The 13,521-nt window shown below is 40.8% G+C and overlaps 1 protein-coding gene across 1 annotated transcript in view; it reads left to right on the top strand.

Moving 5' to 3' along the window:
* The first annotated feature begins 1,516 nt into the window (after positions 1-1,516).
* TXNRD2 (thioredoxin reductase 2) overlaps positions 1,517-13,521 on the top strand; it is a 31,563-nt gene continuing 19,558 nt past the window's right edge. The window contains exons 1-11 of the mRNA XM_079322412.1: positions 1,517-1,995; positions 2,977-3,042; positions 3,763-3,819; positions 4,422-4,566; positions 4,852-4,926; positions 5,738-5,816; positions 6,791-6,853; positions 7,146-7,216; positions 10,623-10,642; positions 11,009-11,100; positions 12,400-12,574. Coding sequence (XP_079178538.1) covers positions 1,923-1,995; positions 2,977-3,042; positions 3,763-3,819; positions 4,422-4,566; positions 4,852-4,926; positions 5,738-5,816; positions 6,791-6,853; positions 7,146-7,216; positions 10,623-10,642; positions 11,009-11,100; positions 12,400-12,574 — 916 coding nt within the window. The 5' untranslated portion in view covers positions 1,517-1,922. The remainder of the gene's footprint in view (positions 1,996-2,976; positions 3,043-3,762; positions 3,820-4,421; positions 4,567-4,851; positions 4,927-5,737; positions 5,817-6,790; positions 6,854-7,145; positions 7,217-10,622; positions 10,643-11,008; positions 11,101-12,399; positions 12,575-13,521) is intronic.

The raw sequence follows: 13,521 nt of genomic DNA, 5'->3' as shown, positions 1-13,521 counted from the left end.
TGTTAAGTCTGATAGTTATCTTGGAAGACTTTTTTAAATCTCCATTTTGGAAGTATATGATTTCACTGTAGAAAGACAAGGCTTTATCTAAATGATCCCTTATAATAGAATGTGCTGCAAAAGGACTTAATATTTGTTTTCTTAAAAGAAATTAAGGTATATTACATTATATATATATTAAAATGTGTATCATTAATTATCTAATCAACATAATGCTAACCACAAAAGAATTAAAATAACAGTAGAAAGCCATGTGAGCTGAGCCAAAGATACAGTAAAAACCACATTTGATAACCAGTATCTGCCTGCAGTCCCTGGAAAAGAGTTTTGAAGTGCAGTACAGACACACCTGCTCAGTGCTGACTGAAGGAAATACCAGGGGCTGCTGCTCTCACTGATACTGTCACCATCAGCACAACCCACTTCTCTTTGCTGCTATTTGTCTCTATCACTCTCAAGGATCAAGCCTGTGAGATGAGCAAGGAAAAGTGGAATAGCACAGCACAGACTCTGGACTTTTTTCTGAAGCTGGCAGTCCTGTTGGGAAAGCCTGTGGAACTGCACTGTGCTTTATGCAGAGCTGTGGGATACAGCCACAGGGCTGGGGACAGCCCAGCATCACAGTCACACAGCACCAGCTGTATTTCCTAATCTACACCTCCGTAAGCATTTTAAGGTCATTCCCTCTCATCCTTTCACTTGAGACACTGCAGAAGAAACCAAACCCCACATTCCTTTAATTTAGTTCAATATAGTTTCACTTTGCTTTGCCACATTTAAGGCCTTTCCTTATTAGCAGAACACCAAAATGCTGCAGGGACATCTCCTCACATAAACTCGTTTTGTGTTCGGGGAGAATTAATTCTAGCCTTGATCCTACATGTCTGAATTAATCTGTGTGAAGAGCACGTGCTCAACACTGCCTGATCCAACCTGCAATAGTGGCTAACATGAAAAGCAAAAACAACTTTGCATGCTTGTACCTTGAAAAGCATATATTATATATATATGCTGAATTATATCTGAAGATTATATCTGAATATGCTCGAGGTTTCTTTAATTCAAAGGCCTCTCAGTATGCTCTAGGCATTATTTCTACTGCTGTTGCAGTGGGTAACTATTTCTAGTGATAACAGGAGATTTTCCTTTGGTTTTCTTGTATTTGGGGGTGTGGGGGGAGCTTAATAGCAATGATGCTGGAAAAAAAGTCATCAGTCCATTTACCAACCTGATAATAATTCCTGTTTCATGTATTTTCAAACATTAACGGAGTGAACAAAAATATTGAGGCTACACTGGAGGTGAATTCTCTAAAACTTTTTCGGGAGTCTTTTAATTTCCTGCCGTTTCTCCTCAGCTGTGGACCAGAGGATTGATGTTTTCTGAAACAAAATGGTTGGATGCTGCCCCCTTGTGAGCTGCTCCCGCTCCAGAGCCTGAACCACGACTGCATAAAAATCTCTTTTTTTATTTTTCTGTAGAAAAAGCATCCAAGATTTTCTTGGCTGTGGTGCCATTTAACACGTATAACTCACTACCTAGGGCAGCAGGCAGAGCAAGTATTGAGCTTGAGTGAAGGCCAAGCCAGCAGCTCTGAATGAGGAAGAACTTTATGTCGGCGGTACTGGAACAGCTGCCCAGGGAGGTCGTGCTTTCTTCCTCTCTGGAGACATTCCAAACCACCATTCCATCCACTCCACTGGCCCTGCTTTGTACGGAGGGTCTTCCAACCCTACCGATTCTGAGCCGCTGTGTGTGTTTCAGCAGCAGCACAGCCTGTGCCCGCCTCCTCCAGCCCCGTGCGAGCTCCGCGCCGAGCGCTGCCTCAGGCGGCTCCCGCGCGGGTCCCGCCGCCCTCCGCTCAGGCGCTGCGCGGCCACCCCGCAGGGTCCTGGCGGGCGCGGGGCCCTGTGCCGTACAGCATGGCGGCGCTGTGGCGGCGGCCGCGTCCCCCGGCAGTGCCGGGGCTGTGCCGTACGCTCCGAGCGCTCTCAGGTACGCGGGACCCGCGGGGCTCGGGCCCGGCAGCGGCCGCGCCTTCGCCGCTCCCCGTAGGAAGCTGCTGCCCGCGCCTTCCGACAGCCAAAGCGCCCGGGGAAGGTCCCCCGAGCCACCACCCGCAGATGCCGGACTCGAGCGGCTGCTGTGGGGACCGGGCCGCCTCTCCTCTCTACCCCGAGGCGGGGCGGGCGGCGGCCGCCTCCATCCGTGAGGGCTCTGGCAGCCACCGCCGTGCCCGGTGCTCCTGCGGATGCCATCCTTCGGCCCCTGGGCGCTGAGGGAGCCCCGGGCTAAGGGGACGGTGCAGCGGGGTGGGGGCTCCGCAGTAGGGCTGGAGCTGCCCCAGAGGCAGCCAAACCTTCCCTGCGCAATTAGCGCCAGGAGTCGCGGCCCTCCCCGCCCGGGCTCGGTGCCCGCCCTGCCCGTGACGGCTCCGAAAGCAGCGGCGACCCTGTGCCCTCACTAGAAGGAGTCATGGCTCACCTGCGGCCGCTCGCACCGCGCCGGGAGCCGGGCGGGTTTGTGCCGAGGCTGGTCTCAGCCGAGGTGGCAGCAGGGCCAGCTTCCCTCTGACCGCACCCCACGCCCGGCAGGGCACACGCGGCATGTAAAGCTTTGAGTCCCTTTCTAAGGTGGTCCCGCGGAGAAATATCTGGGTGGAACTTGCTGCTGTAATGCCGAGACAGAGACCTGCACTGGATATCAGTTGCATTGATTATGAGCCTCTTGGAATTTTGTGTAAAAATTTAATTATTTTCTTACTTCGTTTGCAGTCTTTGTTTTCTGTATTTCATTCACGAGATCAGAGTAGATAGCTTAATGAATAAACCACAGCGCTAGAGTAAAGTGAGGAAAACCCAAATCAGCAATAATCAATTGCAAAAATAGGTGTATTGTGATACTGTTCTTCTTACATACCTCTCCCATCTTCTGTGCTGTTTCTATTCCTTCTTTTTTTTCACGTCGCCTTCACAGGGAAGAATGACTATGATCTTCTGGTCATTGGCGGAGGGTCTGGAGGCCTTGCTTGTGCAAAGGAAGGTTTGTATGCATAAATAACCAACTGAAGTTTTGGTTTAACTTCAGTGGGGTATGAGGAAACTAAGGGAAGTGCTACTGCTAATATTACAGCTTTTTAAGAAGCATAGTATGGTCCAGTACCTGCACATTAATCATTAACTTCGTTCCATATGGTTAATCTGCAAATTGATTCACACCCTCAGGTGTTGGGATTTTGTTTAGCTTTCGTCTTAACCTTTGAAAAAATATTTCTTTTTTGTTATGGGAAAAACTAATAAGCTTTCATTTCACTGTTGTAAAATTATTCAGAGTACCTCCATAGATACTGTATTTTTTAAAATACCATTTATAATTTATGTGTTAAAAAAACACAATCTCTTCAGACTGTTTCCAAGAACTAACTGCTGTAGAGAACCTTGCCTCTTTGTATCTCAGGGTAATGTGTTCAACAACCCACGGTGTTCTTAAACATCTCATTTGAGGTCAAATAGAATTTTTAGGGTCAGTGGAAGCTGGAGGCCCCAGTCTAGGTTATTAAACATCTTCCAGAGAATTTGCTGATGACATAGGCAAATGTCCCAATGACCCAACCAGACCAGGTTGGGTCCCTGGTCTGGCATCTTGAGTTAGACAGGAAAAAACACCATCTGTCATCTCCTGTATTTTATCTATCTGCGCTACTAAAAATGTTTGTGTATTTCTCCTTTGTCTAAATACCTTACCTTCCTTCTTTGTTTAAAGCTGCTCAGTTTGGAAGAAAAGTGGCTGTTCTGGATTATGTTGAACCTTCCCCACAAGGTATGGAAGAGAAATACCAGGGTAATAATTGGAAATGCATATAATTCAGTTGTTCAGGTGAGCAGGTTTCTCCAGACAGCAGTGTCCAAACACACACTGCTTGCTTTGCTTGGAGCACAAGTCCTTAAGCCCAGCTTGTGCTGTGGCTCCTTCTCTCCAGGATGAACCAGCTGTGTCTGCTCCCCTGCACATTAAGCTTGTTAGCAGGCTCGATGCCATCATTTATAGTAGACTTTAGATTTATTTAAGTGAGAATATTCCCTCTGTCAAAACATTATTTACATTTTCTAAAAATTACAAATTGTGTAATATTGAGGCTCCTTGTGTACCATGCATAAAATGAGATCTGCAAATGTAAGTGTTTAGTTACTGAATCTTCTGAGCTCTGAGAAAAATCTTGAGATGGTTTGAATTTTAGAAGAAAAATGTACAGAGATGTTTTTTATCAAACAAATGAGCACAAAGAAAGTTAGAAACTGATTTGTAGGAGACAGTAAACTGTGTTGTTATGGAACTTTTTACATCCCATGTACCCAGCTACATTGTTGTACTAAACTGATGCATTTACTTTTTTTTTTGACTGTCTTTTTTTTTTCCACAAGGAACTGCATGGGGACTTGGTGGAACTTGTGTGAATGTTGGCTGCATTCCTAAAAAGCTTATGCATCAAGCAGCCCTTTTAGGGAGTGCCCTTAAAGATGCCCAACACTATGGCTGGAATATATCCCAACCTGTTCATCATACCTGGTAAAGACTGTTACCCATCTTTTATATGCTGCAAATGCATAGCAATAACCTTTTCCCAGTTGGTGTTTATTATATGGCAGTTAGGGAAGTTAATTTTGCATGTGAAATTTTAGCAAATTTTGTTTTAAAAACAGAACTAGTTACTAGGTTATTTGGACAGAAATTATGTTGCTTTTACAACAAAAAATACTATGGTTCATTCCTCATTTTCAGCAATGCCTGTATCTTTGTGTTGCATAATTTATAATATGATGACTTCTTGGTCTATTTCTTGTTTTACAACAGGTCTGTGATGGCAGATAGTGTTCAGAATTATGTGAAATCCTTGAACTGGGGACACAGAGTGCAACTACAAGAAAAGTAAATAAGATTTTGAAGTTCATGTTTCTTCCCACATTCAAGGAGGTGCTCTTGTCCTTGTAGAATTGCCTTTGAAGTTTCTATCTAGAGCTAGTATTTTGAGGCTGTAAGTCCTTTCTGCTGGGGTCTGTAAGTGCCCTTGTCTAAGTGGTCTCTTCCTCTCCCATTTTCCTTTTGGTGAAGTAGTGGTTGACACTGACCATACACAAAAGCTTTCTAGCAATGTATGTGATGCTCTCTTTAGGCTGGAGAGGTATTGCATTAATATGAAGCAGTCATATTAGGTTTCCTAAGATGCTTTTGATCTCATCCCCCCCAAAATTTCTATGCCATGCAAACCCGGAGCTAACACTCTGCTAAAGAAGCAGATTTTTTTTTTTTTACTTTCAGTGCAGAAATGGTTCCAAGTTTTTCAGCATGCAGCTCCTTTTAGAGAGAAATTATATTAATAGAAAATATTGAGTCTCTTTGGTGTGTTCTCAAATGAGTATGGTATCCAAAATGCTGTAGATAATGCTAGTAATGCTATGGCTAATGGAAAATGTCTTTTTGAAGAGGTCAATAACCAGATCTCAAAGTTTGTTACAAGGTTAGTTACTTTTCTGTAGAGAGGAGCTAAATGTGACACAAGAATTCAGTGACAAATTATAATAGAGCTTCAAACAGTCCTATGAAATGAGATTCCTTCCTTTTACTGCTCTAATGCTGTTAGCTACCCTTTTTAACACTTAAATACAGAAAACATAGCTGATTGTATTTCATACCTATTCTTGTTAAGTGTGCATTGCTGATGCCGTTTTCTTCTAAACAGGAAGGTGAAATATTTCAACATAAAAGGAAGTTTTTCTGATCCACATACAGTCCGTGGTTTAACAAAAGCAGGTAAAGAGGTGAGCTGCTGTGCTGATTTCTGCAGTGTTGTTCACTTAGAACATTTCAGGTCATGTGAGAGCAAGATTGTCCTTTTGCAAATTCTTTCAGGTATTCAGTATTGTTTTGGTGAGTGAGATTTGCATTTTCCACTTAGAGAAGTTGTTTATGAAGTTGACTGGTGCCTGCTGAATCTCTGGCCTGCCCTGGTAGATGCTGTTGCTTTTTTTCTGTGGGTGGAAATGCTGAGACAAAAGATATTCGTTTGATTTGGTCAGTCATGCTGATGCTTACAGAAGTATAAGTTCTGAGAATTAGGTTGCTCTGAGCTGTTTCCCTCCTTCAGGTGATTTCTGTGGGTGATTAACTTGGTAATACCAAATTGTGTGTGGGAGGCAGTCAGTGGGAATGCACAGCTGGGTCACATAACAGAATGGTGGCCATTGCTGCATATTTAATAAGGTCTGAACCTGCCTTTCTAACACCTTTTTGAGGGTAATTGTTTAATGTCACTGATTAATATCAGCTTGAATATCAGGTTTTTTGGGAGTAGATACCTAGGATTTTTTTAGAAACGTTCTTCTTTTGAGGTAGCTTAACTCCCAGCCTGAGACAGAATTTACTGCTGTGATCTCTGTGCATTTTGTCCTGACAAGAAATTGATTTTAAAATGGTGCCATTTGTGCATAACTATTGCTTCCAAATAGTCATCAGAATCTTGCTTAGTGTAAAAACAATTGCACAGTTAATATTAAAACAAAACTGAGTAGAGAATGGGTAGGATAAATTCTGCAGATGTTAGTTCATCTCCTTTTTGTAATGTACTGCTGATTATTGTTACATAATTAGCAGATGGTAGTGCCTGGTTTCTCATTGATCACTCATTTGTACATAGATGAAATACACAGACAGATAAAAAGATTGCAAATGCTCAGTTTCTTTTCTTTTTTTTTTTTTTTTTCCTGTTTGTTTGTTTTTGGTTTTTTGTTTGTAGACTGTTGTTACTGCAGATAATATTGTCATTGCTACTGGAGGAAGACCAAAATACCCTACACATGTAAGTTACCCTTCCATTTGACAACTCCCATGCTCTGCTGGTTGAGATGCAGAACATGGTGAAGGAGGATAAAGAATGTAAAAATGAAGCAACATATGAGAGATTTTTGTAGTTGTGTCACACAAAAAATTGTTTTTATATAAAGCATGGCTTTTTAGAAAAATTCAGGATAATTCAGGTTGGAATTTGGTAGCCCCAGATATATTCCCCTTGGTCTGTACTTCAGCCCAAATTGCTATTAGCTTTTATTGCTGTGAGGATTTGCATTGTGGATTCACCTGTGTGATCATAGGTTGCAGGTGCACTGGAGTATGGAATCACAAGTGATGATCTGTTCTGGTTAAAGGAATCTCCTGGAAAAACGTGAGTTACCTTACCATGGCTGTAATAGATGCTGGCATTCCTACCTTTTCTATATGGCAAGCTGAAAAATGTTCAAAATTGCCTTTTGTACACCAATTTTTCATCTGTTTTCTTTCTGGAAATGTGCTTTGCAATGCATCAATGTCATACTACCAAACTTCATTAGCAACTGATAGATCTTCCCCATCCTCCTCTTATGAGATTCCCTTCTAAAATCAGATTACACACGAGTTTTCACCATGTTAGGTTGTGCTGTAGCAATTACACCACAAGTCACAAGAGGGCAGCATGGACTCACCCGGGGGCTGCTCAGTTCCTCGGTTGGTGGGAAAACGCCAACATAATTTTGCATTCTCCTAAGTTATGGCAGTTCTGATAATAAAAGCAAATATGATGAGACATTTGGGTTACTTTTGCTTTGGAAGCTATTGTTTAACTGAAAAATTAAAACACTAGTTTTAATGGAAATACTAGTTGTTTTTTATAACACGTAGAGCAGTTAGATTCCAAGTCAACGCTGCACTACAGAGCAATTGACTGATGAAGATTACTGTGACAGGAAATGCAGATTTGCTAGTCTGAAAATCGGATAATGCCATCTTTTTGTCTTTTCTACTGAGCAATTCTAGAAAAAGCAGAAGAGACTCCAAACTAAAATACTGGTGTTTTTGCAAAAAAACCAGTTGCCATCCATGGCAGTGATTTTCTGGTATAAAAATGAACTGTAATAAGCTAACAAATAGATAAATGAGGCTTCTTCTACAATTTTAGAAAGAAAGTAAATTTGCTGTTGTTTGTAGTGTATCAGTCACCTCTTGAATTTTGAAAGCATCATTTATGCTAGGAAATTGTTTTTAGGAAAAGCAACACCCTCATCCCCCCCAAATAAAACCCAAAACAAAATATAAGATTTAACCTTGAAAGATATTTCTGTGAAAATGTGGCTCTTGTCCAGTTGCTGCTAATGCAAGTTGTAACAGTGTAATGTGGGAGTCTAGTGTTTATATGTTGCATTCCTGAGATTTAGTCAAAATAAGCCTGCAGGGGCTACAGTAGCATTTCTGTGCTTTATCAGGCTGTGTCTTAGTAAATGAAGGAGGGAGCTGTTAAAGGTTTATTTCTGTCGGATTTGTTTCTATTATAAATATTCCCTAGGTTCAGTTTAACACCTTTTGTTTTTAGTCTGAGCTGTGTTGTAGTTATTCTTTCTTTTCTCCCTCTCCAAATGTACATATCTCAGCTATAAATTACATGCCTGGAGGTTATAGAACTGTCAATCCTGCAGTTATTCATATTTTTAAAAAAGTAAACCATTAACCAAGTTAAAAGTCCCTTAGATATACAAACATGGGGAAGAAACTCACTACTGAGGTGAAGGGCAGAGTGAATTAGAAAAGATACCTTGAAATGTATCAAGAATGAGTGAGAAATTGAGCAGGTGTGAACAAGGTCAGGTTCTGCTTTCCTGACTTTTCCTTTAGACACTGACAATGCCCAGGAACCCCCTATTTTGTACAAGAAAATGTGAATAATGTGGAGCTGAGCTATGAATAAGTGCCAGCTGACATCTATTTTTCATGTAATGAAAAAGAAGAGCAAGCATATGCCCAAATTACAGAAATTCTCATTCTTTTCCCTGTGAATCTCTAGTAGACATTTCTTTATGGGCTTTTTGCTGCACTTCCCAGGAGCTGCATGCTAATAAGGGAGTGATCGTCCATTCACAGATGAATCAGATGCCCTAATGCTGGAAAAATTGTTTCCCATTAGGTTGAATTGTTTGCCAAACATAAAACCCAGACTAGCAGATTTTAATCACTTTTACTCAACCTATTCTCTGTACACCTTCAGAAGTTGTATGTTTTTGTTGTAGGATAGAGAGATGTTATCTGGAGCCTTTTGTGAGAAAACATGTGTTGTACTGACTGTGCAGTCCCTGGGGCTTACGGGACTGCAGCCTCCATGTCTGCACTCCTCAGAAGTTTAAAGGCATTGCTGCTAGAACTGGGAGATGTTGCAGATTGGTTTAGGGTAAGGCACAGGCCACAAGCCCATTCAAAAACCTGACAAAATACTTCGTTGTCAGTGGAAATACTGTGTGGGATGCATCTCCAAACTGAGATTTTAACAAGTCTGCATAAGACATAAACAGCAAAGGAGTGCAAGGGCAGCCTGTCCAGCAGCTGAGTGGTAATGGCTGCCTGGCTGGAGCTGCTATTACCTGCAGAACAGGGACTGAGAATTCTGCCTTTTGTACCTAGCAAATGTAGGGAACTGAGCATGTGGTCAGGAGAGAGAGGAACTGCTGCAGTGTAGGGAGCAACTGAGGACAGAGATGCAAACTGCTGTGCTGGAGAGCTGATGCACCTCATAAACTGCAAGTGCTGATGGACAATTTAAATTATATTCTTGATTGAAAGAGTGTGAAATATTGGGAGAGATGGGAGCTGGAGTTTTATTTAAGAACTAAAATGGATGTATTTGGTAAATACCAGTCTAAGTAAATCTATTAAACCTATTAAACCTATTAAATCTATTAAATCTATTAAAATAGCTTACAAAATGTTTGAAGACAGGAAGGGCAAATATTTGGCATTTGGAATAATACGACAATTAAAAAGCAGATGGTTATAAATCAAAATGAAATTTAGCAATTAATAAAATCTTGCACTGGGAACTGTAATCTACTTGATAGGAAGACATAATCTAATTGATAGACCATCCCCATGTGCTGAAAGATGAGCTGTCAGGGAAGAAGATTGGCCTGGCTGGAACTCAGGGAAAAAAGGTGTTTATGCCCCTGGGAGAAGAGGGAAGACTACAAGGATGTCATGAGGTTGTGCGGGGAGAAAATTAGAGGGGCCAAAGCCCAATTAGAACTTAATCTGGCTGCTGCTGTAAAAGGCAATAAAAATGTTTCTATAAATACAGTAGCAACAAAAAGAGGGCTCAGGAGAATCCCCATCCTTTATTGGATGTGGCAAGGGGGAGAAGCACAGTAATAAGGATAAGACTGAGTTACTTAATGCTTTCTTTGCTTCAGTCCTTAATAGTAAGAGCAATTGTTCTGTGAGTACCCAACTCCTGAGCTGAAAGATGGGGACAGGGAACCAAATGAAGCCCCCATAAATCATGAGGACTTGGTTAGAAACCTGCTACAGCACTTGGCCATACACAGCTCCAAGGGGCTGAATGGGATCTACCCCAGGGTGCTGAGAGAGCTGATGGAAGAGCTGACTGAGCCATCCTCCATCATTTTCCAGCAGTCCTGCCTAACTGGGGGGTCCCAGCTGTTTGGAAGTTGACAAATGGGACACCCACATCAGAAAATGCTCTTTTTTGTTTGTGCAAAAATATGCACAAGCTCATTCCTCTTCTTTCTTCTTTTCTTCTTTTCCTGTAACAGGTTGATTGTTGGAGCCAGCTGTATCCTTTGAAAAGCCTGTGATGATCTATGATTATAAGTAGCATAGCTGTCTTTTCTATGAAGGCTCAATTTTCAGAATTCCTTTGCTCATATCATATAGTTGAGTTAGTAAGACAATAATAATAGTTTTTATGCAGTAGCAGCATGGAAATTAATATCAGCTGAGAATAAATTCTCAGGGTCTTAAATCCTGTGTTAACTATGTTAACTATAAGACTTCCAAGTTTTATTCTATGTACAAAAGCAAGCTAAAGATGTCTGTGTGAGAACTTGGTATCTCCAAGTAAAAAGCCCACTTGTATACTACTCATATATTGTGTTTGTTGAAATGGTTGTTTACATTTGCTTAACTGGTGCACCACCAGATGTTTCCCTTGAGTGTGCTGGTTTTCTAACAGGCATTGGATTGGACACTACAGTCATGATGAGAAGTATCCCACTTCGTGGGTTTGATCAGGCAAGTGCAGAATATCTTACATCTCCTTATCTAGCGAATAAATTAAAAGATAGATTTGATTATTTTTATCTCCTAAAGAAAAAGTATTGTTTGCATCTCCAAACATTTCCTAGGATATGCACAGTTTTTGAGGTGGGAGTAGTGTTGCTTAAGTGGCAGTGACAAGCACCACTTGTGGTAGTGACACTAGAGACAGCTCCTGGTTGTATGTCACCCTCTCCCACTTTGGAGTGGTTTCCTTAAAAGTAGCAGCTTGTATGCCTTAAAACCAGTGGCATGAGTTTGCAAAATATTGTATAGAATAATTCTTGGGATTTACACTCCTTGTTGAAGAAATCCTCACCTGTAACAGCATGAACTCTAGCAAGCAGGGAATGGGGTGTGTGGCACTTGGTCTAATACTTAGAGTAGGGCTTGCTCTGAGAACTTGATCCTCTGTAGGCAGGAAGAGCACAATGGCCATACTAAAGTTAATAAAGTATTAATGAAGATAAAATAATTATGTTCAGTCTGCAACTACATTGAGTCTGATGGAAACTGATTAGTGAGCTCTCATGTTTCTGAAGAGACATAACCCTGCTCTTGCCTTCATATTAGTTAATATCAGCTTGAAAATAAAGTTTTGTAAGCTGAGAGAGCTTGTGTGGAGTTGTTCTATGTCAGTGGTTTTGTAATAATATCCTTTAAGTAATAAACATACTCTGACAAGGTGCAACCTGAATTACTGCAGTCAAGTGCACTGATGTCTGTGGATAAACCTGTTGATGCCACATTTTGCTACTTCAGTGTGATGTGGCATTATTTTAAACAGGCTCTTAGGACAAAAGTTTGCAGGTTTTTTTTTAATTAGAACTTTCCATGAAACCTTAGTGATTCGTAGTCATTGCAGAGAAATGTCAGGTCTTATGGCAAAAGGAAATATCTTTCTCCCATTGTTTTATGAAAGTATTTAATTTTTATCAAGCTACTTAAAATTTTAATTATAGTAGTGGCAAATTGAATATGCTCTAGATTGTGTAAACAATGAATGCTTTAGAAACAACAATTTTATTAATATGCTATTTTACTTTTTTGAAAATAATTTGAGTATTCAGGTGTAGGTGCCTCTTGGAATGGAGTTGCAGGTTGTAGTGGCTTCCTAAATTATCATGTGTTAGCAATGCATTCTAACTAAGTGATAAACAATGTTTGAAATGCACAAGATATTTACTGGGAATTCCTGAACCCAGCTGAGGGAAGGATTTACATTCAAAAGGTCATATATCTAAGAAAAAATAAATTTGTTTTACTACTCAACAGCAAATGGCTTCTTTAGTAACTGAGCACATGGAATCTTACGGCACAAAATTTTTAAAGAGATGTTTCCCAACTAAAGTTGAAAAATTGAAGAGCAACAGATTGCAAGTCACTTGGAAAAATGCTGACCTGGGCACAGAAGAAACTGATTCTTTCAACACCATTATGTGGGCAGTAGGTAAATATGATTATCTTACCATTTCTTTGCAATGCTTTCCATTCTGAAAGTGAAGTCACTTCTTCTTGGGGTCAAACACCGGCCCCCCCCCCCCCCCATTTTAAATGTTTAGTGACTTAAACATTGACAGTTGTTAAATTCTTTTCTTACTTTCATGACTGGTTCATTTACAGTCTAAAAACACATTAAAGTTACAGTAAATGGAAGAAGTCTGTGGTAGCTCTTTTTGCATGAGCTGCAATAAATGGGAGACTATCTAGTCTTCCTCACTTTTACTGGAGTAAGAACATGAATTCCAGCAAGCTCTGGTTTGCAGGTAGTGTTCTCTAAGTCCATACTCTTGATTGATTCATGAAGCTATTCACTGTAAGTGCATATTTATCCTCTTTAAGAGGCTACTGTTTCTTCTAGGATCTTTTTTAAAATGTGCTGCTTAAGTTTGTTACTGCAGCCGTCATCCAATTCAGAGAAAGAGAAGTAACTGACTCTAAAAACCCAAGCTCATTTCAGGGAACCTTGAAACTGTATAGCTTTTTGAAATCTGGTTAGGGACTTTCACATCTCTCAGACCCCTTAGAACTGACATAACAACATCTAAGTGAATCTGTGTAAAAGAATGGTGTGACAAATGTCTATGAGCATAATCACCAGAAATGGGAATCAAATCTGGGGTTTGTCTCATTTGAGACAAATGCTACTTTCTGCAAGTACTAACACACTAAATTATACATTGGTACAAGGCTCTAGCCCACGGGAATGAAAATACTCCTTCAGTATTGCTTCCCTAAACTGCTCATTTGTTGCTGTTGCGAGTCTGTCCTCAGTTCCTCTACTGGTTCAGAAGGGCTGTAAGCACACTAGAGTAGACCTCTTGTCTTTTGTGCTTATAAAGCTTTGTGAATATCTGAAATTCTAGATCAATAATGCATGGCTAAAGGTACTAGTGG

The sequence above is a fragment of the Erithacus rubecula genome (genome assembly GCF_903797595.1).
Source record: "Erithacus rubecula genome assembly, chromosome: 19".
Classification (NCBI taxonomy): domain Eukaryota; kingdom Metazoa; phylum Chordata; class Aves; order Passeriformes; family Muscicapidae; genus Erithacus; species Erithacus rubecula.
Note: the sequence above shows the minus strand (reverse complement) of the source record. Positions and strands in the feature narration are given on the sequence as shown.